Source organism: Myotis yumanensis, unplaced genomic scaffold, assembly GCF_028538775.1.
Source record: "Myotis yumanensis isolate MYYU_CA2020_CCGP unplaced genomic scaffold, mMyoYum1.0.hap1 SCAF_5, whole genome shotgun sequence".
Classification (NCBI taxonomy): domain Eukaryota; kingdom Metazoa; phylum Chordata; class Mammalia; order Chiroptera; family Vespertilionidae; genus Myotis; species Myotis yumanensis.
Window position 1 is genome coordinate 106933272 of NW_027223756.1, and position 25189 is coordinate 106958460.

A 25189-nucleotide genomic window follows, 5' to 3' on the forward strand; every position below is an offset into this window, starting at 1 on the left:
CCGGCTTCTCGGAAAACCCGCCTGCAGTCAATCACCGTCTTCAGGGCAAAGAAACGTGTGCAGAGCAGGAAATCCCCGGGGAGTAATGCTCGGGGCTGGGGTGGGGGAGAGGGGGGAGCCATAAGGCATTTCCCTCTGCAACCTTCACATTTTACATTTTCCCAGCAAAGGTGTTGAAAATAGCATACATGTCATCACTGTGTTTCTTGAACATTGAGTTTTTCAAGTGCAAACTGCACTTTCATCCAACTAAGTTTATGTCGTGGACACCTCGCAGTGAAGGTTAGCATAAGGCCCTCTCCTCACAAGTTCGCAGCGCAGCACCCACCTCATCGTCCCACCCCTTCCCTCGCTCCCCCAAATGCCCTACCTCAGGTGCGTCACCACCTGCCACCCAGGTGGCTCAGGCCAAACATTTCAGAGTCATTCTAGACTTTTCTCTCTCAACACACCACGTATCAGCCAGCCCCATGGGTGTGAGTTACCGCCAACAAGTTACAGCCAGAAGCCGGCCACTTCTCACCAGCCCCACTGCGAAGGCCGAGCCAGCCACCACCCAACCACTCCTGGACCACGGAACAGCCCCGCCCAGCCCGGCGCCCTGCAGACGCCTGCCTCCTCGGCCTCTCTCCGCACGGAGACACAGGGCTCTCCTACAGGCACACACCCACCACCTCCGCACCCACCACCTCCACACCCACCCCCTCCGCACCCACCACCTCCGCACCCACCACCTCTGACCGCACCCACCACCTCTGTCCGCACCCACCACCTCTGTCCGCACCCACCACCTCCGCACCCACCACCTCTGTCCGCACCCACCCCCTCCGCACCCACCACCTCCACACCCACCACCTCCGCACCCACCACCTCTGTCCACACCCACCACCTCTGACCGCACCCACCACCTCTGTCCACACCCACCACCTCCGCACCCACCACCTCTGTCCGCACCCACCACCTCCGCACCCACCACCTCTGACCGCACCCACCACCTCTGTCCACACCCACCACCTCCGCACCCACCACCTCTGACCGCACCCACCACCTCTGTCCACACCCACCACCTCCGCACCCACCCCCTCCGCACCCACCACCTCCACACCCACCACCTCCGCACCCACCACCTCTGTCCACACCCACCACCTCCGCACCCACCACCTCTGTCCACACCCACCACCTCCACACCCACCACCTCTGTCCACACCCACCACCTCCGCACCCACCACCTCCGCACCCACCACCTCCGCACCCACCACCTCTGTCCGCACCCACCACCTCCACACTGACCAACTCCCTCCGGCTCCAGATGAAATGCGCTCAGTGGCTCCCTCCTGCTTCTGGTTTGCGATTCCCAAACAGCAATGAACTTGGCCCTCTCTCGGGTGCACTGGCCATTTGGGCATCTTCTGTGTGACGTGCCTGTTCAAGTGTTTTGTCCGTTTTTTTTTTATCTTGAAATCAGTTTGTAGTTTCTTAATATATTCTGGACACAAATACTGTGGCAGACAAATGCCTTCGAAGGATCTTCTCCCCCCCTTTTCCCTGCTGCTTCGTTCTCCTCATTGTGCCCTCCGATCCCCAGTTCCTCGTTTGACAAGCCTCCAAGTGGCCTTTTTCCCCTTACACTGCTACTGCTTCCGATTTAAGAACCTCCACCTGATCTGAGATCATGAAGGGTCCTAGCTTTCTTCTGAAGGTGTATTGTTTTTACGTGGCATGCTTCCCTCTACAATGGCCTCACGTGGGTTTTCTATACACGCTGTGAGTCAGGGGCCAGGATGCTTTTCAGCCGCAGGATAGCACCCTCACCCAACCCTGTCACTGTCAGCGCCTCCTCTCCCCACCACAGTGCTAAGGGCATCTTTGCCAAAAGCAAGGCTACCTGCCTCTCCCTGTGCCCATACCGCAGAGTTAAGCTAGAATCCTTTTATAAGGAGCCCTGATATCTGGCAGGATAATCCCTCCGGTCCTACCTCCCTCTAATCCCTCGTCCCAGGCCTGGTTTGGCTTCGGAAGGAATTCCAAGCAGCAGCCTCATTTCTCAGGATGAGCAAAGAAGCTCGAGTCCTCCATGTTCGTGTTCTCGGTCAAGAACTCCCGCCTCTCTCTGTGCCCCCACTTCCTCTTCCGGGAGCGAGGAATTAGAGTGATGTCCTTTGGGTCCCGCCCCTTCCCGGCTCCTTCTCTCCAGCTCGGTGTTGAGACCCTGCCAGCCTCTGCCCTGTGCCCGCCTCCCTGCCACCTCGCAGGCCAGCCTCTCCGCGGGCTGGACCTTGCCCCGTCCAGGCTCGCTGGTGCCCTCCATGCAGCTGATGGACACACACATTCAGATCCTACCTTGCAGGCCCGACTCCTGCCACACGGGGGACAAAGGTCAAGATTTAGGAAGCAGAGTATAAAGTCCACATCAAGCCTCGGATCCCTGTCACGGGATCCTAGGTCCCGCTTTTCTGGGGCCGTGAACGAAGGGTTCCTGCCCGGCTGTGAATGAGGCAGATACTTCAGGCTCCACCCAGCTCCCACCTGGTCTTCCTTGGTTCGAAGCAAGGAGAGGGGAGTTCTTAATTAGAAGACACCCCCGTGTGTAAGTGAAGTGGAGATGGGGGGCTGAGAAGAAATTTCCCCCCAAAATCCATATTTATCGTTTTGAAAGCCCAATTACATAAGAGGTCCCAGTGCGTCTGGTATAACCATTTATTTTGAAATAATAATTTACTATAATGCTAGGAGGTTAACAGTTCTTACCAAAACACCTGCAAAGCTTGTAATCATGTATTGTGGTAGCTATATTTTTGAAAATATGTTATTTAGCCAGAGTCACGAAATCTTTTCTAGTGGCAAACATAAGTAAAGCTCTGACGCGCGGAAATTCTGCATTTCACAGTAATGCCTGACTGCCCTGCTAACTCCACGGCCTCAGGGGTCAAACACAGCTTTTCTCAGCAACCCTCAAGGGGGAGATCTAGAAAAATCAACAGACGCCAAGCTTCTGAAATGCCCACAGCCTGACTGCTGGACCCTCACAGGCCCACACCTCTGAGGAGGAGGAAAGAGCAGGACCTGGTGAAAGCGGTTTCATCCTAATGTCCTCATGTTGAGACAGATGCAAGTAATCATGTTATCAAAGGACGGTACGTTTTTTTGTTTTTGTTTTTAATATATTTTTATTGATTTTTTACCGAGAGTAAGGGAGAGGGATAGAGAGTTAGAAACATTGATCAGCTGCCTCCTGTACACCCCCTACCAGGGATCAAGCCTGCAACCAATGAACATGCCCTTGACCGGAATCGAACCCAGGACCTTTTAGTCCTCGGCCCGGCGCTCTGTCCACAGAGCCAAACCGGTCAGGGCAAAGATGGTGCATTTTAAGGTGGTATTTTCATTCCAACGTGGAGCTCAGAGTTGGTCTCTAAGCCACTAGGTCTGCAGCTGGGAAGTAAAGGTAAAGGAAATATAATTCCACGGACAGACAGCGAACCTACAATCTAAATCCGGTCCCAGCGAGGGCTTATTTTGACACCCAAACACCCTTATACTGGGAAATTCCTTTTCCAGGGATGAACTATATAAACTCCAGAGTTCTAGAATCGTCTAGGAAGGTATGTCAACCGTTACTTTTCTTCAAATGCTGAACTTTCAAGTCACTCCGATTCCTTAAAATTGAAACATTGCAATACTTAGAGAGAGTCCCCTGGAACCAACATGGATTAGCCCGCCTTGTAAATGCACTCATGGTATAAGAGACACACACTGGAAAGGTTTAAAGCAGCGCCCGCCCTCACCTCCCACATGAGCCTGTAGTCCATGTGCTCGTCCAGCTCCTCCGGCCTCCTCTTCTCCCCAGCGAACGGCCCGAACTTCTCGCCCTGCAGCGGGTTACACGGGACAGGCATTAGTGCAACAGCCAGCTCCTTAAAATAAGCCATCATTCCTCTCGGGGAAGGAACGTTTTCCTCCGCATCTTCGTGCCCCATGATGGAGACACGCTTAAAATATTAACTGATTTACACAGCACAGAACATTAACAACCCAACTTCATCTGTTTTCAGCCTCAGATCCTGAGTCCAAGATACAGGAGCCAAGCTCAAAGGGTTAAACTGCGTAACATTCACACCCCCAGGAGGGTGAGGCCCTGCCTCTGGCGAATGGTCCCGGAATGAGGAGCCCTGGGTTCTGCCTGGCGTGAGAGACAAGCCCACCAGGCCGAAATCACCTGGTTCCCATAAAAATCACACACCCAGACCAGCTATGACGAAGGGAGAAGCAGGCTTCCCACGCTCGGAGGAAGACTTCACAAATAAGTTTAAATTCTCCTGCCAATCTTCAAACAGCCAAGGCACAGTGGAAACTAAGGACCAGATGCCCGCCTGCAGCCAGCCCCCTGGGTGAGGGTCCCACCCGCAGCCCCCTGGATGAGGGTCCCACTCACAGCCCCCTGGATGAGGGTCCCACTCACAGCCCCCTGGATGAGGGTCCCACTCACAGCCCCCTGGGTGAGGGTCCCACCCGCAGCCCCCTGGGTGAGGGTCCCACTCGCAGCCCCCCGGGTGAGGGTCCCGCCCGCAGCCTCCCCAGGTGAGGGTCCCACCCGCAGCCCCCTGGATGAGGGTCCTGCCCGCAGCCCCCTGGGTGAGGGTCCCGCCCGCAGCCCCCTGGGTGAGGGTCCCGCCTGCAGCTCCCTGGGTGAGGGTCCCCAGTGCCCGCCTACAGCCCCTCTGCGTGGGGATCTCAGTATCAGGGTCCTGGGCTCCGTAATTGCAGGCTCTGGGAGGGGGACCCGGGGCTGCACTGTGACCAGAGCCGGGTGAGAGCCTGGGGACCAGGAGCGGCTGCAGAGGGCCGTGGGGGACCTGTGAGGCAGGCCGACAGGTAGTGGCCCTTTTCTCACGAAGGGGAGAAGCAGGGACTGGCGATGGGCGGGGGGGACGGGGGGGGATCTGCTGCCGGACTCGCTGTAGAGATGTGTGTGGGCAGAAACAGCCCGTGCGCCCTCCCACCCCTGTGCCTGGTCTCCAGCAGGACCTTCCCTTCCCACGGGGCTGGAGGACGAAGCAGCCACCCAACTCTCCAGGGAAACGTGCGGCGAGAGGCATCAGGGAAAATAAGCACCAAAGCAATGTTTCCAGGAAGACAAATGGCTTAACGAACAGCAGGAAGGCCAGCCCTGGGGAGAGCGGACTGTTAAAGCTTAAAGGGGCCCCACAGCTGACCAGCCCTCATGTTACAGGCGAAGCAAAGGGCCCGAGCCCAGCACAGGGCACCACGAACAGCGACACTGCTCTTCATCGCAGCACGCGGGCCGGGTCCAGGGTGCGAGGAGCAGCTCAGAGAGGCTGGGAGCCTCCGGGCGTCAGGGGCCGCCCCACGCGGACGCTGGACACGCAGCCTCGCCCCTCGGCGGGCACAGCCCCAAAGACGCTTCTATAACAGGGAATCGTTCTCGCCTGCTCGGGGACCTCACCGGGCCGGAGTGGCGGTTAAGGAAAGCTGTACCGGGAGGGGAGCTGGCGTTGACTGAACAGCTATGTGCCACACGCCAGCCAGGCCTCTGTGAGAATGTCCCAGGCCACAAGGAAGGAAACCGGAGGCCAAGGGCTTCCATCACTCGCTTGCCACGGTCGGTCACCTAGCAGCGGTCAGAGCCAGGACTGGGAGCAGCGGCCTGTCCCCAGTGGAGGGCTCAGGCGCTGTGCCTTCCCCAGGCCACCACCCCGCCCGGGGCCTGCTCACGGCGGTCACTCAGCACAGTGACACTGAGGATGAAGCCACTCAGGACGACAGGCTGAAATAGAGGAGTGTTTTGGGAATAAGTGTGAGGGTTTGGTATTAACCCACGTGGTGCAACTGTGCCCTCCCCTCGGGCACGTGCTCAGCCTTTAACCACCACTGCAGGTGACGATACGTGCACACACTTTCCAATGCAACCGGTCTACCCAGGACAGTCAGTGCGAATTTGGAGGGAAAACAGTGAATCCATCAGTTCCGCAGAAGACTGCAGAGGAAGGAAACCCAAAGACATGCTGGGGGGACGCTGTTTAGGGTGCACCAGCTGGTCAAGGCCGCCCTGAGCCCGGGAGCCCTTACCAGCCTCTGAGCCTGGGGATCCGAATCGGGCCAAGATACCACGAGCGGGTGCAAGGACACACAGTACACTGTGCCCTTCTGTAACCCGAATGCCTGATGCCACTGTTGGCAGCCAGCCTTCTGTAACTCTGAAATAACATTCGGGATGCTGACCAAGTGTGTGTGAAGAAGTCTGCTAGAGAGAGCCGCTGAGCAGGGCTAGAGAGAGCTCAGAGAGGGAGAGGCGGCGGGCACAGAGAAGGTAGCTCCTGTGTGTGCAGGAGACAGGAGAGCTGAGATGGAGCTGAGAGCTGGGACTGTAAGGCTAGGAGCTCACAGAGAGCTCAGGGACAGCTGCCCTGTTACCCAGCCCGTGTGCGGGGCAGGGGAGACGGGAGAAGCTGCTGAGCCGGGGAGCTCAGGTACCACTACAATGTAAGGTGGTTTGTTGAGCGGGCAGCGTGTGGCTGCCCTGATAACAGGTGTGGGTACAGAGGCTGATGCTACTATGTGAGAAAGATGTGCACTCACCAGCTGGTGTCCGGCTGCCTGCCTGGATGGAGTTTGCTGGAAGGAGCTGGTTCGAGAAGGAACCCGCCCTGCGCTTGGCGTCGCCGATCGGGAGAGTTTAGAAGAACGCATGGATCACAGCCATTCAGAGCACCCGGGCCGTGCAGGGCTCCGCTCCGCTCCGCTCTGCTCCGACACAGGCCTTAAAGGACTGACCGCTTTGAATATTCCCAACAGGAAGCAGAACTCTGACTTGAGAGCCTCGCTGCTAAAAGTGAACAGTCACCTGCCCTAACCCGAATGCGAGAAATGCAGCTCCCCACTGTTTTCCTCAAACCAGAGTGAGAAATACACTTTGCATCTCATCTGAGCAAACGTGCATATGCACAGGGAAACACACACGTATAAAACTAAAACAGGAATCTCGTGACGCATGCTACCCTTGCTCTGCACAGAGCACGCTCACATCGTCTTCTCTGTTTTAATCACTTGTGTTAAAATACTAGTTTTGACCCAATAACTTAATTTCACAACTCACCAGTAGGCCGCCACCACAGTTTAAAAAAAAAACAAGAACATAAAAACATACATCGAGGAGGCAAATTTATGGGAACCTGAGCTCTCTGGATGTGATGAGATGGCCTTCGAAGCACACGTGTGAGGGCATGAGAATAATCTGATCAAAGACACTTGAGTTTCTGTGGCTGCAAGATTGCAAACTGTGTTGCCCTAACTGGTTTGGCTCAGTGGATAGGGCGTCGGCCTGCAGACTAAAGGGTCCCAGGTTCGATTCGGGTCAAGGGCATGTACCTTGGTTGTGGGCACATCCCCAGTAGGGGGTGTGCAGGAGGCAGCTGATCGATGTTTCTCTCTCATCAATGTTTCTAACTCTCTATCCCTCTCCCTTCTGTAAAAAATCAATAAAATATATTTTTTAGAAAAAGGAAAAAAAAGATTACAAACTGTGACCAGCCAACTGGTAATCCTCCGTAGCTCTGGTGGTGAGAAACACGGCAGGTGATAAGAACAGCGGATGTCTGGCTTCAGGTGGAGATTTATCCTCACAGACCCACTCTCACGCTGACGCTCCCCTAACCAGCCTCCGACTCTGTTCACTGTGATCCCCACGTACAGGCAGCACTTTCTCATCATGACGTTAGTGTACACACTGCTCTAGTCACTCGCCTCCCCCCATGGAAATTCTGGCCTCAGAGGAAGCCCCTTCCATCTCCTGGGCTCCAAACCAGTGTGGGTGGCACACCTGTGAGAGGAAGATTGGGCCACATACTATATATATATATTATATGTAATTATTTCTTCTTTTAGTTGAAACATAGGAAATTGTCAAATTTTCTATGAAATTAAACTTTTCATACATAATTTTAATTATATAAACGTGCCTACATATGTAAAAAGTGGTAAATAACGAATTTGTCAATTTTTTTATACACACATATTCGGAAAACCTACTTTATTTTAGAACGGATTTTTGGCTTTAACAGACACTCCCTCACCCAAGTTAGTCTGTTCTACCGAGGTGTGTGTGTGTGTGTGTGTGTGTGTGTGTATGCATATATATGAATATATCTAATCTACACTAATAAAAGACAAAGATGCTAATTGACCGTACCTTTGCAATGCCCAAGCCACGCCACGAGCCAATCAGAGCTACCATATGCAAATTAACCCAACCAAGATGGAGGCCAGCAGCCATGCAGCTGGAGCAAGCAGGAGGCTTGGTTGCCCTGGCGATGGAGGAAGCCAAGCTTCCCGCCTGCCCTGGCCCGCTGTGGCCTCCGCAAAAGGCAACAGAGTTTCAATTATAGAAGCTAAATAAATCCCAGATACCTGCTTCCAGCCAGCCTCCACTGGGAGCTTAGGTGGCTGGGGGCTGTGGCCAGCCTGCAAACAACCATCAGCCCCTCACCCAGGCTGGCCAGGCAACCCAGGGGGACCCCCCACCCTGAACGGGCTGTGGCCAACCTGCAAATAGCCATCAGCCCCTCACCCAGGCTGGCCAGGCACCCCAGCGTGACCCCCATCCTGATCTGGGACACCCTTCAGGGCAAACCAGCTGTCCCCCACCCATGCACCAGGCCTCTATCCTATATAATAAAAGGGTAATATGCAAATTGACCCTAATAGCAGAGCGACTGGGAATGACTGGTCACTATGACACACACTGACCACCAGGGGGCAGACGCTCAATGCAGGAGCTGTCCTCTGGTGGTCAGTGTGCTCCCACAGGGGGAGCTCTGCTGAGCCACAAGCCAGGCTGACGGCTGCCAGTACAGCGGTGGTGGTGGGAGCCTCTCCTGCCTCCTCAGCAGCGCTAAGGATGTCCAACTGCAGCTCGGCCTGCTCCTCGCTGGCAAGTGGACATCCCCCGAGGACTCCCGGGCTGCCAGAGGGATGTCCGACTGCCAGGTTAAGCCCAATCTCCCGGGGAGCGGGCCTAAGCCAGCAGGTGGTCATTCCCCGAGGGGTCCCAAACTGCAAGAGGGCACAGGCCGGGCTGAGGGACCCTCCCGAGTGCACAAATTTTTGTGCACCAGCCCTCTAGTATAATAATAGAGGAATATGCAAATTAGCCGGGACGCCATAACATCACAACCGACCTACCAGCGGTGGAGAGCTATAGGAGGGCAGGGCAGTGAACTATGGTTGGCGGAGAGCTACCAGCGGCGGTGGGCGGGGTGGCCAGCTCGGGCAAGCGGCAGCAAGCTACTCGCACACGGATTCGTGTGCAGGGCTACTAGTATGTATGTATATGCCTTAGCACATTAAACACCTAATGTAAGGTTCATATCTAATGACAGGCAGGAAACCAATGTCTCAAACTAGTTTTCTGAAAATTTGCAAACTTTCCCAGCTGCCTTGTCATCGTTGGCTCACCTTCCGTGACTAAGCGGGGGAAGATGTCCCAGGAGCCGCAGGAGGACGCCAGGCCTACCCCTGCCCGTGGGCCTGCGTTACTGACACAGCCTTCGGTCTGTGATGTCACGGCAAGAGCCCTCCCAGAATTCTCCGCTTCTAAGGATCTCAAGGGCCACGATCTCCAAGGCTTACAAGGGGCAGGAAGCGACATCGGACATCCAACAACAAATAGCAAGGCCAGGTCGGGAGTGGCCAGGAGGTGGGGGCAGGGCTGCCCCCTCGAACAGGGTTTCCACTGGTTCAATGTGGCCGCGTCGCCGTGGGGCCTACTGTAGCCGGAGATCCCAAACATTTCAGAGAAGCTGGCAGCCCAAGTGCGCACGGGAAATCCCCACTTTCCTATCTTGGAAATGAATTCCAACTTTCCAGAACTGTGTGCAGGTGCAGCTCAATGTGACTGCAGGACAAATCCCACCTACAGACACCACACTGTCCACGTCAAGCTGGCCCTCGGCCCCGCCCAGTGCCCCGCCCAGTGCCCAGTTCCACGGCGCTGCTCTGCGGATGCTGAACAAAGCGGATCATGAAGCCATTCAATTCACCACCCACCGAGCTGGACAATAACTTTTCATAAACAAGAAATGTATGATTGCAAACATGTGGGCCATCTTCTGTTAATTAGCTTCATAGAATTAGTGAGAAGTTGAAAGCAAGACGGACTGCAGATCTGCCCTCTTAGCCTGGTGGGGCCCCACCATCTGAGGCTTCGGGAGGCCCGAGCCCCAACCCCCGTCTGCACTAACCAGCTGCGACACATCAGGGCATCACGCGCTTCTGAGCTCCCGTTCCCTCAGCTGTCACGCTTGGGGATCTGGAGTAGCCGATCTCTAAGATCTCTTCTAGCTCGTAAGCTCCGTTAGAACGCGCTCCCGCAGGCCAAATCGACAGCAGCCTGAGAATCGGAGACCAGGAGGGTAAGGGACTGAAACACATTAGCCAGCTCTTACGTCCATAGTGACTGTCAGAGGAAGAAGAAAAGTTTGTTTTTCAAAGAACCTCCTTTGACATCATTAGAGGATAACAACTTACGAACACGATCAAAGAAAGAACGAGGCGTTTGTCCCAGTTTCTCTGTAACAACCCCAGGAAAGGGGACCCGAGGGCAGCAAGGACGAAGGGGAGCGCTTGGCTATAGAGGACGCCAGCCTACCGGGACAGGGTCGGGGCATGGGAGTGAAATCACCATTTAGAAATTCCTCATCATGTAACTGAGGGAGGATTATCAATGGACGCTACAACCACTGGGCCAAAGGTGGGCCGTGGAACAGACATCCACCCGTAGTGTCCGCTCACAGACCACTGGCTAAGCACAAAGTAGTCATGTGAGCGCAGTGCTGCGGTCCTCGCCGTGAGAGAGGACGCACCCACTGCAGGGGAGCGGACGTCAGCCCTCCTGCCCTCCGTGCCCGCTCTCTGCCAAGCACGGGATAGGTGCTGGCTGACTCTCCAGGCTCCTCCGGGGCAAAGGGCGAGCGAGCATGCTCAGACCTCGTCCCCTCCCGTCTCTCACCCCGCACCCGGGATCACGCTGCCTGGGATGGGCACGTGGGTAACACTCGAGGATAAAACACGTGAGAGGGAGGCGTTTGCTTCCTACGTCTCTCCAGTCCCATGACTAACGCTGCACCATGTATTGCAATGAAGGAGGCAACCTCTGGCGCTAACAATCTGGCTCAGTGGATAGAGCATCGACCTGTGGACTGAAGGGTCTCGGGTTTGAGTCCGGTCAAGCTTCCTCCCCGGCGCAGGCCCTGGCCGGGGCTCATGTAGGAGGCACCAGCTGTTTCTCTCTGCCTTTCCCTCTCTCTTCCACTCTCTTTAAAAATCAATCGAATTATGTCATCGGGTGAGGATTAACAAAAAGGAAGGAAGGAAGGAAAGAAGGAAGGAAGGAAGGAAGGAAGGAAGGAAGGAAGGGAGGGAGGGAGGGAGGGAGGGAGGGAGGGAGGGAGGGAGGGAGGAAGGGAGGAAGGAAGGGAAGGAAGGGAAGGAAGTCAGGAAAGCAACCTCTGGCTGGGAGAAGCATTCAGTGCACAACATCAGTGCGTGAAACACAGAAAGATGAAAGCATCTGCCTTCCCGGTGAGAAGAAAGGCGGGAGATGGAGAGACGGGTACAGGAAGCCCTGGGCCAGCAACCAGGCCCTGAGCCTGTTGAGCAACAAGCCCGGTCTCCCCGGGAAGTCCCTGCGACTGAGCACAGAGTGGCGACGGGGAAGCTGTGAGGAGAGTGACAGACATAACCCAGTGGGCTAGGAGGTCCGTGATGGGGCCTGGGGGTAACATTTTGGGGGTCACTGAAGTCATCCACGTAGAGGCTGGCATCCGGGGACAGGAAGAAATCGCTGTTCCTTTTGTGGGTGTGAAAACGGCCTCAGGGCTATTCAGGACAATGCCCTGGTGCTGAGATACTGAGGAGTAAGCCGTCATACAGTCTGTGACTTGCTCTGAAGTGGCTCGGCAGATAAGACATATCCATTCAGCTGAAACGCATCGGTGGCCCGCCCGCAGGTGAACCGTCTGAATGTGAGGTGGTGCTCTCACAGAGGAGCCGGAATCCCCGCCTGGGACGTAAGTGGGTCCCAGCGTTTGGTCCTGGGCCCGCCTCTCCCCGGCAACACCACCAGCCTTCCACACAGGGCAGTCCTGAGAACAGCCAGTCTCCCTCCCCTGCCTGACGCCTCCCTGTACCTACCCATTCGCCTTAGCCCAGCTGTTCTCAACCTGTGGGTCACAACCCCTTTGGGGGTCGAACGACCCTTTCACAGGGGTCGCCTAAGACCATCGGAAAACACATCTATAATTACATATTGTCTTTGTGATTAATCACTATGCTTTATGTTCAATTTGTAACAATGAAAATACATCCTGCATATCAGATATTTACATGACGATTCATAACAGTAGCAAAATTACAGTTATGAAGTAGCAACAAAAATAATGTTATGGTGGGGGATCACCACACATAAGGAACTGTATGAAAGGGTCGCGGCATTAGGAAGGTTGAGAACCACTGCCTTAGCTGGACGCTGTGCGTGTGCAGGGCACCGATGCATCCAGGTAGAGAAACTACACCTGCCACCTTCCTGTTTCCAAGGAGGAGAGCAAACAACCTGCAAGCGAAACCACGGGAGCCCGTCAGCGAGAGCGGGGCCAGCGGGGAAGCCGGGGCCCTGCTTGCTCTCCACCTGGAAGGGGCCTGGGAGCCGGCTACAGCAGCTCCCAGGCCAGGAGGGTCGCAGCCTCCCACCCTGACGTTCTGAGCCAGTGACAGGACAGCAAAGGCCCTGCCAACGTCTCGCTATGGGGAGAAGATCCACAAGGGGGAGGCCCCTGCAGTGGTCTCCGTCACTCTCCGCAGATACGGCGGAGTCAGAGCAAAGAGGCAGCGGGCCCAGGAGGCAGCAGAATTGCTCTTTAAGAAATGCATCATGCCCTAGCCGGCTTGGCTCAGTGGATAGAGCGTCAGCCTGTGGACCGGAGGGTCCCAGGTTCGATTCCGGCCAAGGGCACATGCCTGGGTTGCGGGCTCGATCCCCAGTAGGGGGTGTGCAGGAGGCAGCCAATCAATGATTCTCTCTCATCATTGATGTTTCTTTCTCTCTCTCCTTCTCCCTTCCTCTCTGAAATCAATAAATAAATATATTAAAAAATAAAATAATTTAATTTAATTTAAAAAAAAAAAGAAATGCATCACGTATGAAATGGTATGACAGGGGCGGTGCAGGAGACGTGAGGAAGGACAGATTCTGAGAATATGGGGACCTGCATGCAGCTTCGTTTCCCTAACCCAGTGGTCGGCAAACTGCGGCTCGAGAGCCACATGCGGCTCTTTGGCCCCTTGAGTGTGGCTCTTCCACAAAATACCACGTGCGGGCGTGCACGTACAATGCGATTGAAACTTCGTGGCCCATGCGCAGAAGTCGGTTTTCGGCCTGGGCGAGTCTATTTTGAAGAAGTGGCGTTAGAAGAAGTGGGGGTGTCGGCGCAGGCGGGCCTCAGGATACACAGCTCGGGGGGAGGCGCGCGGGATTCATGCACGAGTTGAGTGAGCCAGTCAGCAGTCTCGTAGTGCAGTGGTTAGTGCTAGCCGTGTCTGCACATCACTCGAGGGTGACAAAAGTAAAGTTTATTAAGTTAATTTTAGGGAATGTTGTGAGTGAAAGAAGATGTAGTGTCGAGGATTGAGAAAGGTATGTTGAGATGGTGTGGACATATAGAGAGGAAGAACGAAGGGAGATGGACGAAACAAGTATACAAGACGCGTGTGGATGGGAGAGTTGGAAGGGGTCGACCTTGGCAAATGTACCTCAATCAGATTGAGGACGTTTTTAGCAAAGGCCAGCTTAGGAGCCTTAATTAAGTTAATAACAATGTAATAACAATGTACCTACCTATATAGTTTAAGTTTAAAAAATTTGGCTCTCGAAAGAAATTTCAATCGTTGTACTGTGGATATTTGGCTCTGTTGACTGAGTTTGCCGACCACTGCCCTAACCCAATCCGAACCACCTGTTTCTCCTGAGCATCAACCACTCCTGCCATGGCGGACGGGCAGCTGGGGGAGGGGCAGCCTCGGTTCTGGCCCAGAACAGGTGCGAGGCTCTCTCTCCAGGGGCCCGAGTGATGCACTGGAAACGCCATCCCTTCCCATTTCTCCAGCCGAAGTCCTTGGATGCCCATGACCCCTCCCTTTCCTTCACCCATATCCCAGCAACGTATTCTGTCACCGCCGTCTCCCAGCATGGCCCCCGCCTAAGCCTCTGCCTCTCACGTGGACAGCTGCAGGAACCCTGGCCTGTCTCCCAGGTGACACACTTGCCCGGCCCCAGTATTCCCCACAGCGGACGAGTGACCCTTGATGAACTCAGAGCCCGTCACTCCTCGCTCAGAGCCTGTCACTCCTCGCTCAGAGCCTGTCACTCCTCGCTCAGAGCCCGCAGTGGCTCCCATGTCACTCCCAGTACAGCCGGGGTCTGTACCGTGGCCTGGAAGGTCTGAGATGTGGTTCCTGGGCTCACACGCTTCCCTTCACTGACCCTCTGGCCTCCTGCCCCGGACGCGGCCCCTGGCTCACCCATCATGGCCTCACCGGCCTCCTCGTCTGGACACAACAGGCAGACTCCATCCCAGGGCCCTTGCTCTGGCTGCTGCCTCCAGGGCGCTGCCCCTAGAAATAGGCCTGGCTACTCCGTTCTTTAAGTCACTGCTCAGGTCTCCCCTCTTGGGGAGCACTGGCTGGACCCCGTTTATAGGACACCCGCCCTAGACACCCACACACTCTGCAAGTCGCCCACTCCCAGCTCTTCTTCCCCTTTCCTCCGGGGCACCGGTCACACCTTAACGCAGCACGAATCCACCTGATGCTGACTCTGCCTCCCCGGCAGGCAGGCTCCACGCAGCCCGTTTCTATTTGTCCACTAGCGTGTTCCCAGCGGTCAGTGCAGCTCCTGGTGGGAAAGGCGTGCAAGGCCTGAGCAAACGCAAAGTGTGGCACAGCCACAGCCACAGAAATATATTCAGGCAAAAAAAGATCACTTGAGGGATTGCCACCAGGTACCGTGAAGTGGGAAATGCCAGACGACGAAATGCGTTTACTCTTGTCTCATTTGGGGAAAGTCATGTTTTAAGAGTTGGAGGTGTCTGTATTGGTGTATGAGCACAGAAACAGCACTTTATCAGCGTAGAGAAGGTGCTGGGTTTTGTGATAGTGAGAAGGATATATGGGATGATCTGAGTTCCAATTCTGGTAATTCGCTTATTACTGACATAACCCTCCTGAAGATCCGCTCCCTCACCTATAAAACAAGGATGAGGGCCAGCCCCTTGCAGGCTGGCTGCAGGGCTCAGACACAAGCTGAGTAACAGGGATGTCATCTGTCACTCACCCTCGTCACTAGCAACCAGCCCAGTGCCTAGCAAGTCCAGCGGCTCCCTAAGAATTTGTTGAAAGAATTAACTGTAGCTGTTATTTATCACAAATAAGATATGAAGTTTCTCAGGGAGCATTCGTGTAAGTGGGTTAGTTACACTTTTTTTTTAAGCTGTCATAATCCAGGACATGCAAAGCTGGATGGAGTAGCCACCTTTGAGCACAGAAGAGACACAAGCTTGGGGGCGTGGGCGTGGGCGGTGACTGTGTTCCCGCTGGTTGTGTTCACACCGGCCATCAGCCCCAGGAAGTACAACAAACACTTCAGGGGGCCTGCAACCCACTGTCTCTTCAGGGTCACCTTGAAAGCTCATCTCCTCATCCTGTGTTAACATTTATGCATATTACGTGTTTTTTCTCTATGCTTCCACTCACTTTTCTTTTTAAGTTTCCTCTTTCCCATGTTTTTGAACCCTACCCGACTTGCCTTTTTAGCTTATTGTATCTTCCAAGACACAAATGTAAACCTTTATGTCAGGTATTGTTACTTGAGATGTTATCCCACCACGTCTCTACCACAAAGGCCTTATCAATGTTGAAAGACAGGGCGCAGGTATTGTGCAAGCCCAGGTGATGGCAACCAGCCCAGTGCCTAGCAAGTCCAGTGGCTGCATAAATATTTGTTGACAGAATTAACTGTAGCTGTTATTTATCACAAATAAACAAAATATGAAGTTTGAAAGACAGAGCACAGGCGTGGCCTTGGTTTGAAGGACAGGGCCCAGGTATTGTGGGAGGCGTGGCCTTGGCTTGAAGGACAGGGCGCAGGTATTGCGGGAGGCGTGGCCTTGGTTTGAAGGACAGGGCGCAGGTATTGCCGGAGGCCTGGGTGGTGGAGGGCCAGCTGTCCGCAGCCAGACCGCGCAGGGCTGCTCTGGCTCCTGTGTCTTCATCTGTAACATGAGATCATGCACTTGAATTTGCTCCCGAAGGTCTTCTGCTCACCGTGGCTGAGAACACCATCAGCATCTCCTCCTCCTTCTCAGTCCAGACCTGTCTCTCTCTTTACAAGAGGACCACACACCCAGGCTTCAGTGGGTGAACCCCCGCGCTGCCCCCTCGCCAGGACCACTCTGAAGATAAGGCGGGACACTCCTGCAGTGGGCAGGCCCTGGTGGGGACATGTGACATGTCTGGCACGTGGGGACTCACCCCAGCTCTCATGGTAAAGTGTTCCCGTGGCCTAGGCAAGGACGTGCTACGCTTGGGAGCTGTGGTAGGATGCCTACCAGCTCCCAGAATATCCACGTCTTATTCCTGAGAGCCTGGGAGCGTGTGGCCCCGCGTGGAAAAGGGACTCTGGGGATGTGATTAGTTAGGGTCCTGAGGCGGGAGGCTACCCTGACTGCCTGTCTGTGTGGCTCAATCCAATCCCAGGGATCCTCACAGAGGAGACAGGTTGGAGAATGTGGAACCCTAGCAAAGGAGAGGGCGGCCTCCAGGAAACTGACAATGGTAAGGGGGGGCCGGCCTCTCTCAGAGTGTGGAGAAGGAATCAGCCTGCCCACCCATTTTACATGTATGTTCTCGGGAACCATAGCACAATTAACTGGGGTTGTGTTAAGCCACTAAGCGTGTCAGACTTTGTGACGGCGGTAACAGGAAAACAACTCGAGGTGCTGTCAACATGTTTTGCTCTGAAAACCAGCATCTGCCCCTGAGAAGGGCCCAGCACGTGTGGCGGGAGACAGCGGGGGTTCATGGACACAGCAGCCCCTGAGGCAGAAAAGCAGGGGGTGCGAGGGAAGGGAGCGCAGCAGAGGGACCCCAGCCGGGCGGGCCCTGCACCTGGTGTGCACTCAGCGGCTAAGTCCCGGGGCCTCAGCAATGCCCTCTCCCACCTCCCGAGGAATTAGCCACCAGGAACCTGGGGGGATGGCCCAAAGGGCTCCCATAGACAGGGAGAGAACTGGGCGTCTGAAGATCCGGGAAGGGTTGAAGAATGAAGAACACACTGGAAAGCAGAGACAAACGTAAAGGTGAACCCAGGACCGTTGGAAACATTTAGACAAGAAGTAATGACTGAGCAAGTGTGTCATCTGTACATTGGGGGTCGTAACAAGCCTCCAGAGGCTGCTGGGCAGTACAATGAATAGTCTGTGCAAGGGCATGGCAAGCAGAGAGCCCATACTTCCAACACGTGATTGCGTGGGACAGTTCCAGGTTGCCCGCAATTTCCAAGAATTTCCAACAATTCTACCTGGAAACCACCCAACTCCATCCAAACTGATTGAGAGCACAAAAGCCAGGCGACTCACTGAAATAAGCACCGCAGGCCGCCACCCCTTACTCTGTGTCACCCAGGCAACAATGAATGCATCACCTGCCAAGCTCTCTGCCTCCATTTCCTCAACTGAGAAAGGAGATAATAATAGTATCTACTTCACGGTGTTAATGAAAGAGTAAAGGCCAAGTGCTCAATAGGGCAGTATTGCCTGGACAGTGTGGCTCAGTGGCTGAATATCAACTCATGAACCAAGAGGTCACAGGTTTGATTCCCTGTCAGGGCATATGCCTGGGTTGCAGGCTCTATCCCCAGTAGGGGGCGTGCAAAAGGCAAAGGCGGCCAATCAATGTTTCTCTCTAATTGATGTTTCTCTTTCTCTATCACTCTCCCTTCTCCCTTCCTCTCTCTCTAACATCAGTTTTTTAAATAATAAATTTAAAAATAAAAAATAATAATAATGAAGGCAATGTTAATCATAATAATGTGACCCCATGAGATTCCGCTCCCCCACAGAGCCTCCAGGAGCCCCCAGCATTTTCTTAAAAAAAAAGTCCTATGGCCTCCTCATCTCTCCCAACCTCACAACCCCGTGCCTGTCTCCATACTAGTCGGACTGTATGGGAACTGCTTCCATTCCATGTCCCTGCGCAGAAAAAGCCTCATGGTGCCCAGCAAAATCAACCCACAGACACACACACACACACACACACACACACACACGAGTGCGTCCATTATCTGGTGGGCTTCCCTCTGCTACTTGCTTACTTGTTTCTCTCCCCACACAGGACAACAAGCTCCTGTGGGCCAAGACCTGGTCTCTTTGCTCAGCTGCATCCAAGCCTGGCGCAGGCCCGCATGGCTGGCAGAGTCAGAGGGAGGACAACCTGCGCCTGCAACGGCCCCAGAGGGCAGGGAGGCCGACAGTGGCGGATCCCCCACCTTCAACCTTCCCACAAAGTCACACTCTGGGAGCTGGAAGGAACCTATGGTTTCCACTTGCTGGGTTCGAGCATAATGTCAACCACCACTGTGCACTGACTAACGACACAGTGGCTCCCCTCCCCTCGGGTTCGCTTTCCTAGGTCTTCGGCCAACCTCTGTCCCACATAATGAAATGGAAAATTCCAGAAATAAACAATTCCCACGCTTTAAATCGGGGCCCTTCTGAGGGGTGTGATGAAATCTCAGGAGTGCTGCTCCATCGGTAAGACGTGTTCAACCCATTGTCCAGCGCCTCCACCTGCAGACGCCCCACCACCCCCCTGGAGGTCACTCGGCAGCCATCCTGGTTCTCGGGTGGACTGTGAGGTATCAGTGCTTGTGTCCAAGTCACCCCGACTTCACTGAGCAGTGGCCCCCCATCATAAGAGCAGTGATGCTGGGATTCGGAGACCCACAGAGAAACTGTGAGCTCATTACGGATATCGGGAGGTCAAAGCGCCTGACGCAGGGTCACAGGGCCCCGGCACCCGCCTGCCTTCCTCTCTCAGTGGGTATCACGGGGTGGGGGGGGGGGGGGGAACAGCACGTTTGCCTAAGTTTTATTAAGTACATTGTTAGAATTGCCCAATTTTATTAGTAGTCCTTGTTGTTCATCTCTCCCTGTGCTAATGTACCACTGCACTTCATCACAGGTGTGTATATAGGGCTCCGTACTGTGCCCTGTTCCACTTGGGGCCTTGGACCATGTCCCCCAAAGGTAAGGGGGGACTACTGCATAAGCCAGCAGGGGAAAATGGTCATGATATAAAGAAAATGTAACGTGGGGGTGTGTTGCTTAACTTGATTGCGTGGATATTAATGCGTTAGCTTTGCATAACTAGTATTCGTTTCCATCTGCGTAATACTTGGTGACCTGGATACCTTATCGTCATCGAAGCACTCAACTGTGCTGCTGCGATGCCACTCGGCACCGGGGCACACGGCGTGGAAAGTGCCCTACTACCTCTGTTAGCACCACCACCTTGCAGTGCGCATACTCCCCGCCTTGCTCCAATCAAGGGCTTCCCAACAGACTCTCGCCCACGGTTTGTTTCTCCAAGAACAATTTGTGGCTTACGGAGACCCTCTTCGTGCAATTCCCATTATGGCAACAAAAGGGAAGGGAAGGGATCCATCCTCCTCACTATGTGGATTTCATCCCTCCTACACCCCAAGGAGAGGCCGCAGGCCTGCAAAACAGACCATCACCAAGGCAACACCTGGGACGGAGCGGGAACCTTGCCTTCAGATTCTCTGCGGGGACCCCACTCTAGGACACGCTGCACAGAAAGGTGGGTGCAGAGCAGGCTTCCGGGGTCCCCTTGGTAAGGGAATCCCAAGTCTCCAGCAAGATCCCCGAACCTCAGACTCTCAGAACAGGGCTGGGTTAGATTCTCTGAGTGTGAAATCAACAGATGGCTGGACTGCGATCATTTCCTAAAACAGAGGTACCAGTATTCTACGAAACATACTTATCTAAGTGAGCTATTCCAAAGCCTGGCTAGAGAATATGAAGACTTGAAATTAAGGCCCTTAATTCAACTGCTGGGATACTCTCCTCTCTGACCCCTGGTGTTAGAGCCAGAGGTAGGCCTGCACTTGGGGAACACCTGGGAATGCAGACTCTACATGCAAACAGGGAGAAGATGGGTGGACACGCAGCGGGGGCCTTACCGCTCACCCCAAATCCGATTCCAGCTTCAGTTCCCTCCTCAGCCTGCGGAAGGCAAGGGAGCGGGAGCCCACTCCTCGGTCCTCCCGGGCATCACACCCCTGCCTGTGCTCAGTGGCCTCATGATTCAGTAGCTGATGATCCTCACGAATCTATGCCACTCACAGAAGGTCACTTGGACTTACTGCAAACACCTGCACATTCGCCTGAACTGCAGGGGAGCGTTCTAGGTGTGACTGGATGGAGATCTGTTTTCCATGCGAAGTTACGGGACCCAGGAAAACGTCAGTGTGTGGTCAGTCAAATGCAAGGGTCAAATGCAGTGACCTGATGATTTGGAAGCTTATCATGCTATGACCCCAAACAATAAAACGTCCAAATAATCAACTACGTGGAAAAATAAGCTGGAATTATTAAATATATCAAAATAAAATACACTGACCAGCTATTTCTTCTTTTTTTTTTTTTACCAGCTATTTCTTTTGTTGTTGTTAATCCTCTCCCAGGATATTTTCCATTGATTTTCAGAGAGTGGGAGGGAGAGGGAGGCAGAGAAAGAAAGAAACATTGATGTGTTTGGTTGCCTCCCACACCTGCTGTGGGATGGAGCCTGCAAGGGAGGTACACGCCCTTGACCAGGGACCCTTCAGTCCACATGCCGATGCTCTATCCACTGAGCCAAAGCGGCCAGGGCCAGCTATTTCTAACAACCTAAACAATATAAGGCAAAAAAAGGAATTATGTAATAATTCTAATATCTGTGCAACTTTTTAGTATGTCACTCTTCATAACATTAATGTGTGAATATTCACATGTGGGCCTGAGATCTTCAAGAAAAGGCCATTTGGGGATTTTTCTGTCTTGTGAGGAAGAATTAAAGCAGAATTTCAACCTCTGCTTTGAGAGGATGCTGATTTCACATCCATCCACTTGGCAAAAGCATCTATGCAGCAGCCCTCCCACCCAGGTGAGCCTCTCGCTCCTGGCGCCTCTGAGCTGTCCTCAAACTCCCATCTGAGAGATGAACATGGGCTCCTCTGATCACCCACGCCCGGAGGCAGCACCGGGCATGTCAGGGCCGCCTTCTGAGGGCTGGTCCCCCTCCTTCACCTGCTCTCAGGTGAGGGAGGGAGATCTCTGCTCTGAGAATGCGTCCTGGGGTCTGACAGCATCCCTTACCCGCACAAGCCGGCTCCTGCCCACAGGACCATCTATAAACATATCTGTTAAGGGGGAGGGACTGGGGGTCGAGGGTGGGGTGGGGGTGCTAGGAAGCCGGCAGGGAACCATCTGGAAGGACCCAGAGCTCTGGACTCAGCAGCCATGGGTTTGAAGCCTAACTCAGCACCCGGGCAGGAGGCAGACCCTGCAGTAACTTCTGCTCCTGCACCTCTCCCTCCGGGATGTCCGCTGTTCTCACCGAGGGGCGTGCGGGGCAAGTTTCTCACGTGGGTGGGTACCAGGCACCCGGGACCAAGTACCTGCTCGGTAACGGGCGCCTCGCAGTACCCCGGGCCCTTCAGCCCTGCCTCCGTGGCTGCCACTTTACAGAAACCGCTAGGACACAACTGTGCCCAACCCAAAGGTTTGGAATTTTCCAGTCCTCTCCTCCCAGGCCTCCGCTTTCAGCCTCGGCGCCCCCAGGCCGGTCCCCTGGACACAGGGCGATGCGGTCCCTGCGCACTGGCCTCCGCGCCTCGGCCAGGAGAGGCCCGGTCAGGGGGCACCCGGGGCGGAGGGAGCGGCTCCCGCAGTTGGCACCTCCCGCCCCGCCGGAGGCCGAGCGCCCTGGGGGCTGAGCGGGACTGGCCGCGTGGGCTGCGCGCGGGGCGGGTCCTCCGGGCGGAGGCGAGGAGGGGGCGGGCCGTGCGCGCGTGGGGACCCCCGCCCGCGGGCGGGCGAGCGCGGAGACGCGGAGACGCGGTGCGGAGGGAGGCTGCCCCGGGCGCTTCCTGCGGGGGAGCCGGCCATCCTGCCGCGGGCCGGGCAGCGGGCGCGGCCGGCACTGACGTGGCGCTGCCGCCGGAGCCGGAGGGCCAGGCCGCCCCGCGGAGCCCGGCCTGCGTCCCGGGACCGGCCCGGCGACCCCGGGGAGAAGCCGGCGCGCTCGGCCCGCGGAGGGCGCGGGGAGGCGGGGCGCGGCGGGCACCCACCTTGGCGACCCTGCGGGCCGTGTAGAGCCCCATCCCGTCCTGCACGCGGGACGACTTCAGGGAGAACCTGTCCGGCACGTACATGCCCAGCATCCTCCCGCCGCGGGGGCGGCGCCGGGAACTCGGGGTGCCGGCGAGGGGCGCGGCGGGAAGGAGGAAATGGAGCCTGCCTCCCGGAATCCCCGCCTCCCGCCGATTCCAGGATCCCCCGCGGCCCGGCCCCTCCTCGCCGGCGCCCCGGCCCGGCCTCCGCGGCGGTGCTGCCCGGCGGGGCGGGGCGGGGCGCGGGCCGGGGCCGGGGCGCCGCGCGCTGATTGGCCCCAAGGCGGCGGTCGGACCCGCGCCCCGCGCGCTGCCCTCTGCCCGGCTGCCCGGGCCCCCGCCCCCGCCCGCCCAGCCCGGGGTCTGCCCCTCCGGAAACCCCAGATCCAGGCGGGGGTTGACTCCCGGGATGCAGAACGCAGTGGGCCTGCACAGCCACAGCCACGGCCCGGCGCCCCCAAACCAGCTCCCCCCAGTTCCAGCTCCTGGAGCCCGGGAAGCATGGCCCTCCCCCAGCCCGGGGATGCGGCTGTGTTTGCTCCTGCTTGTCTGGGGGTTGGAGTCGTGGGGGGCCGAGGAGTGCGTTGTCCAATGTACAGAGGAAAGGAGGGTGCACCCCCTGCAGCCCACCCATTTCAAGCTAATCCCAACTTCACCGCGAACTTAAGCAACATCTAAATGGAGGAGAAACTACTTTTTTAAATGGTGCCAATCCCTGGTTAGTTCTTCCACTTCCCAGGGTACACTGTTCCTGAGCCTTTCTTGCTCCCGGGTCACCTGACCTAACGGGTTTCCTTCCCGACCTGCATGGCGGTGGGGGCCATGGCAGGGAGGCCCCCCGACAATGCAACCCGCCATCACAGCAGTTCAGTCAGCCACAGCCTGGTTTTGGTGTTTTTAATCAAGTTAGTAGGTGTCCTAAGACAAGCCAGGAGCTTTCTATTCTTTTGATAATTTTTCATCCGGGGTCTTTTCTTGGAAACCATTGATGTTCCCATAAACAGAGATGTTCCTTATAAACCAATAAAATAATAACGTAGGTGAAATTAATGACCGCACTCTTATAAAACAAAATTCAACCGAATCCATCTTGGAGACCTTGCTGAGTTTATCTAACAATCCAGGAATCGGGCAGCATCCCACTGGACAGATGGGACCTCAGGGGAACTTGACAAAATGAAAGGCTTTCCTGGGCAGAAGGGAGCTGGGACACCGACGTTCAGGCAACCGGGCAGGTTGGCCACTGCAAGGTGGCTTTCTTCCAGGGAAGGGCCAATGACGTCATAGCGCTGTCAGGCAGATGACGTCATAGCGCTGTCAGGCAGATGATGTCATAGCACTGGTCAGAGGAGTCGTGATTCTCTGGTGTAAATCCAGTTCTGTCAGATCCGGCACTATGGTCTCAGCTGGGTCGCAGGGCTTGGCGTAAGTGACTCCATTGTGGGCCTGTCCTTATGCGTTCACAGCATTCACTCTGGAAATTACTCCTTTCTTCGGGACTAAGGAAAGCCTTGGATCACAAATAGTTCCTAATTTCCCAAGTAGAAGAACTTTATTAAAGTTTAGAAAAAGTAAGTTTTGCCCTAACCGGTTTGGCTCAGTGGATAGAGCGTCCACCTACGGACTGAAGGGTCCTGGGTTCGATTCCCGTCAAGGGCATATACCTTGGTTGTGGGCACATCCCCAGTAGGGGGTGTGCGGGAGGCAGCTGATCGATGTTTCTCTCTCATCGATGTTTCTAACTCTCTATCCCTTTCCCTTCCTCTCTATAAAAAAAATCAATAAAAATATATTTTTAAAAAAAGAAAAAGTAGGTTTTTTTGAAGCCTTATGAAGAAAACCAAAATAGCAATATTTGGGGATTTTATAGAATAGAACAAATGACCCTTGGGGGTGGGGGGTGCTCAGGGAGGTTTTGCCAGGGGCGGGAGGAACAACACCTTCCTCCTTCTGAGTTCCGACCTTTTTTGGACCCACCATTGAAGACGTTACCTTTCTGCCGGCGGAAATGAGTGCGTACATAAGCACTATGTCTGTTTGCGGTCAATTTGAAATTAGGTGGCCTTGAAACACATCACAACTTTCACTAAATGTTTATTAATTAACAGCGAATTCTGAGACCAAGCTGAGATGTTCAGACTAGTTGATGGTAAACATAGAATCTACTGTCATGCCTCAAAGATTCTGGACTAAGGAGCTCATCCCCGGACCCTTTCCCCCAGCGCTAAACCCCGGCCAGGCCACGTCCGCTGGGCCAGCTGGAACCAGACCGGAGGGTGGCCCATGGTATTTCCCCAGGAAGTGTCCTCTGTCAGGGGCTGTCTTTCAGCTCCGGCCCTGACACCCCACCGGCTCCTCAGGCCGATGCCCAGCCATGTCCTTGGGCACAGACGTGGCCACAGCTTTTGATCAGAGAGCAAGGTCTGGTCTGACAGCCCTCGGTCACTGGTGGCCTGGCTTGGCCTGGTTCCCTGTTGGTTGTGGGCTGTGTTTCTGGGAACAAAGCTACCAGCTCGAGAACGCGCATCTTTCTGAATGTGGTCATCTTTACTAATAAGGAAGCGGTAAAAAATAAAAAAATACCGTGGTTAAGGTAAGTCTGAGAGTACTCAGCTGAGAACCCTTCCAGATCTCTTATGAATCTGCATCAGGCATTTTGTTACAAAGCAA

The 25189-nt window shown here is 55.1% G+C and overlaps 1 protein-coding gene across 3 annotated transcripts in view; it reads right to left on the reverse strand.

Moving 5' to 3' along the window:
• PRDM5 (PR/SET domain 5) overlaps positions 1-22638 on the reverse strand; it is a 119033-nt gene extending 96395 nt beyond the window's left edge. For 2 of the 3 annotated variants that reach the window (XM_070414161.1, XM_070414162.1), the window contains exons 1-2: positions 22478-22638; positions 3786-3869 (exon numbers count right to left, since the gene is read on the reverse strand). In XM_070414161.1, the coding sequence (XP_070270262.1) occupies positions 3786-3869; positions 22478-22570 (177 nt within the window). In that variant the 5' untranslated portion in view covers positions 22571-22638. The remainder of the gene's footprint in view (positions 1-3785; positions 3870-22477) is intronic. The other variant, XM_070414164.1, reaches the window with a different exon arrangement.
• Between the last annotated feature and the right edge of the window lie 2551 nt (positions 22639-25189).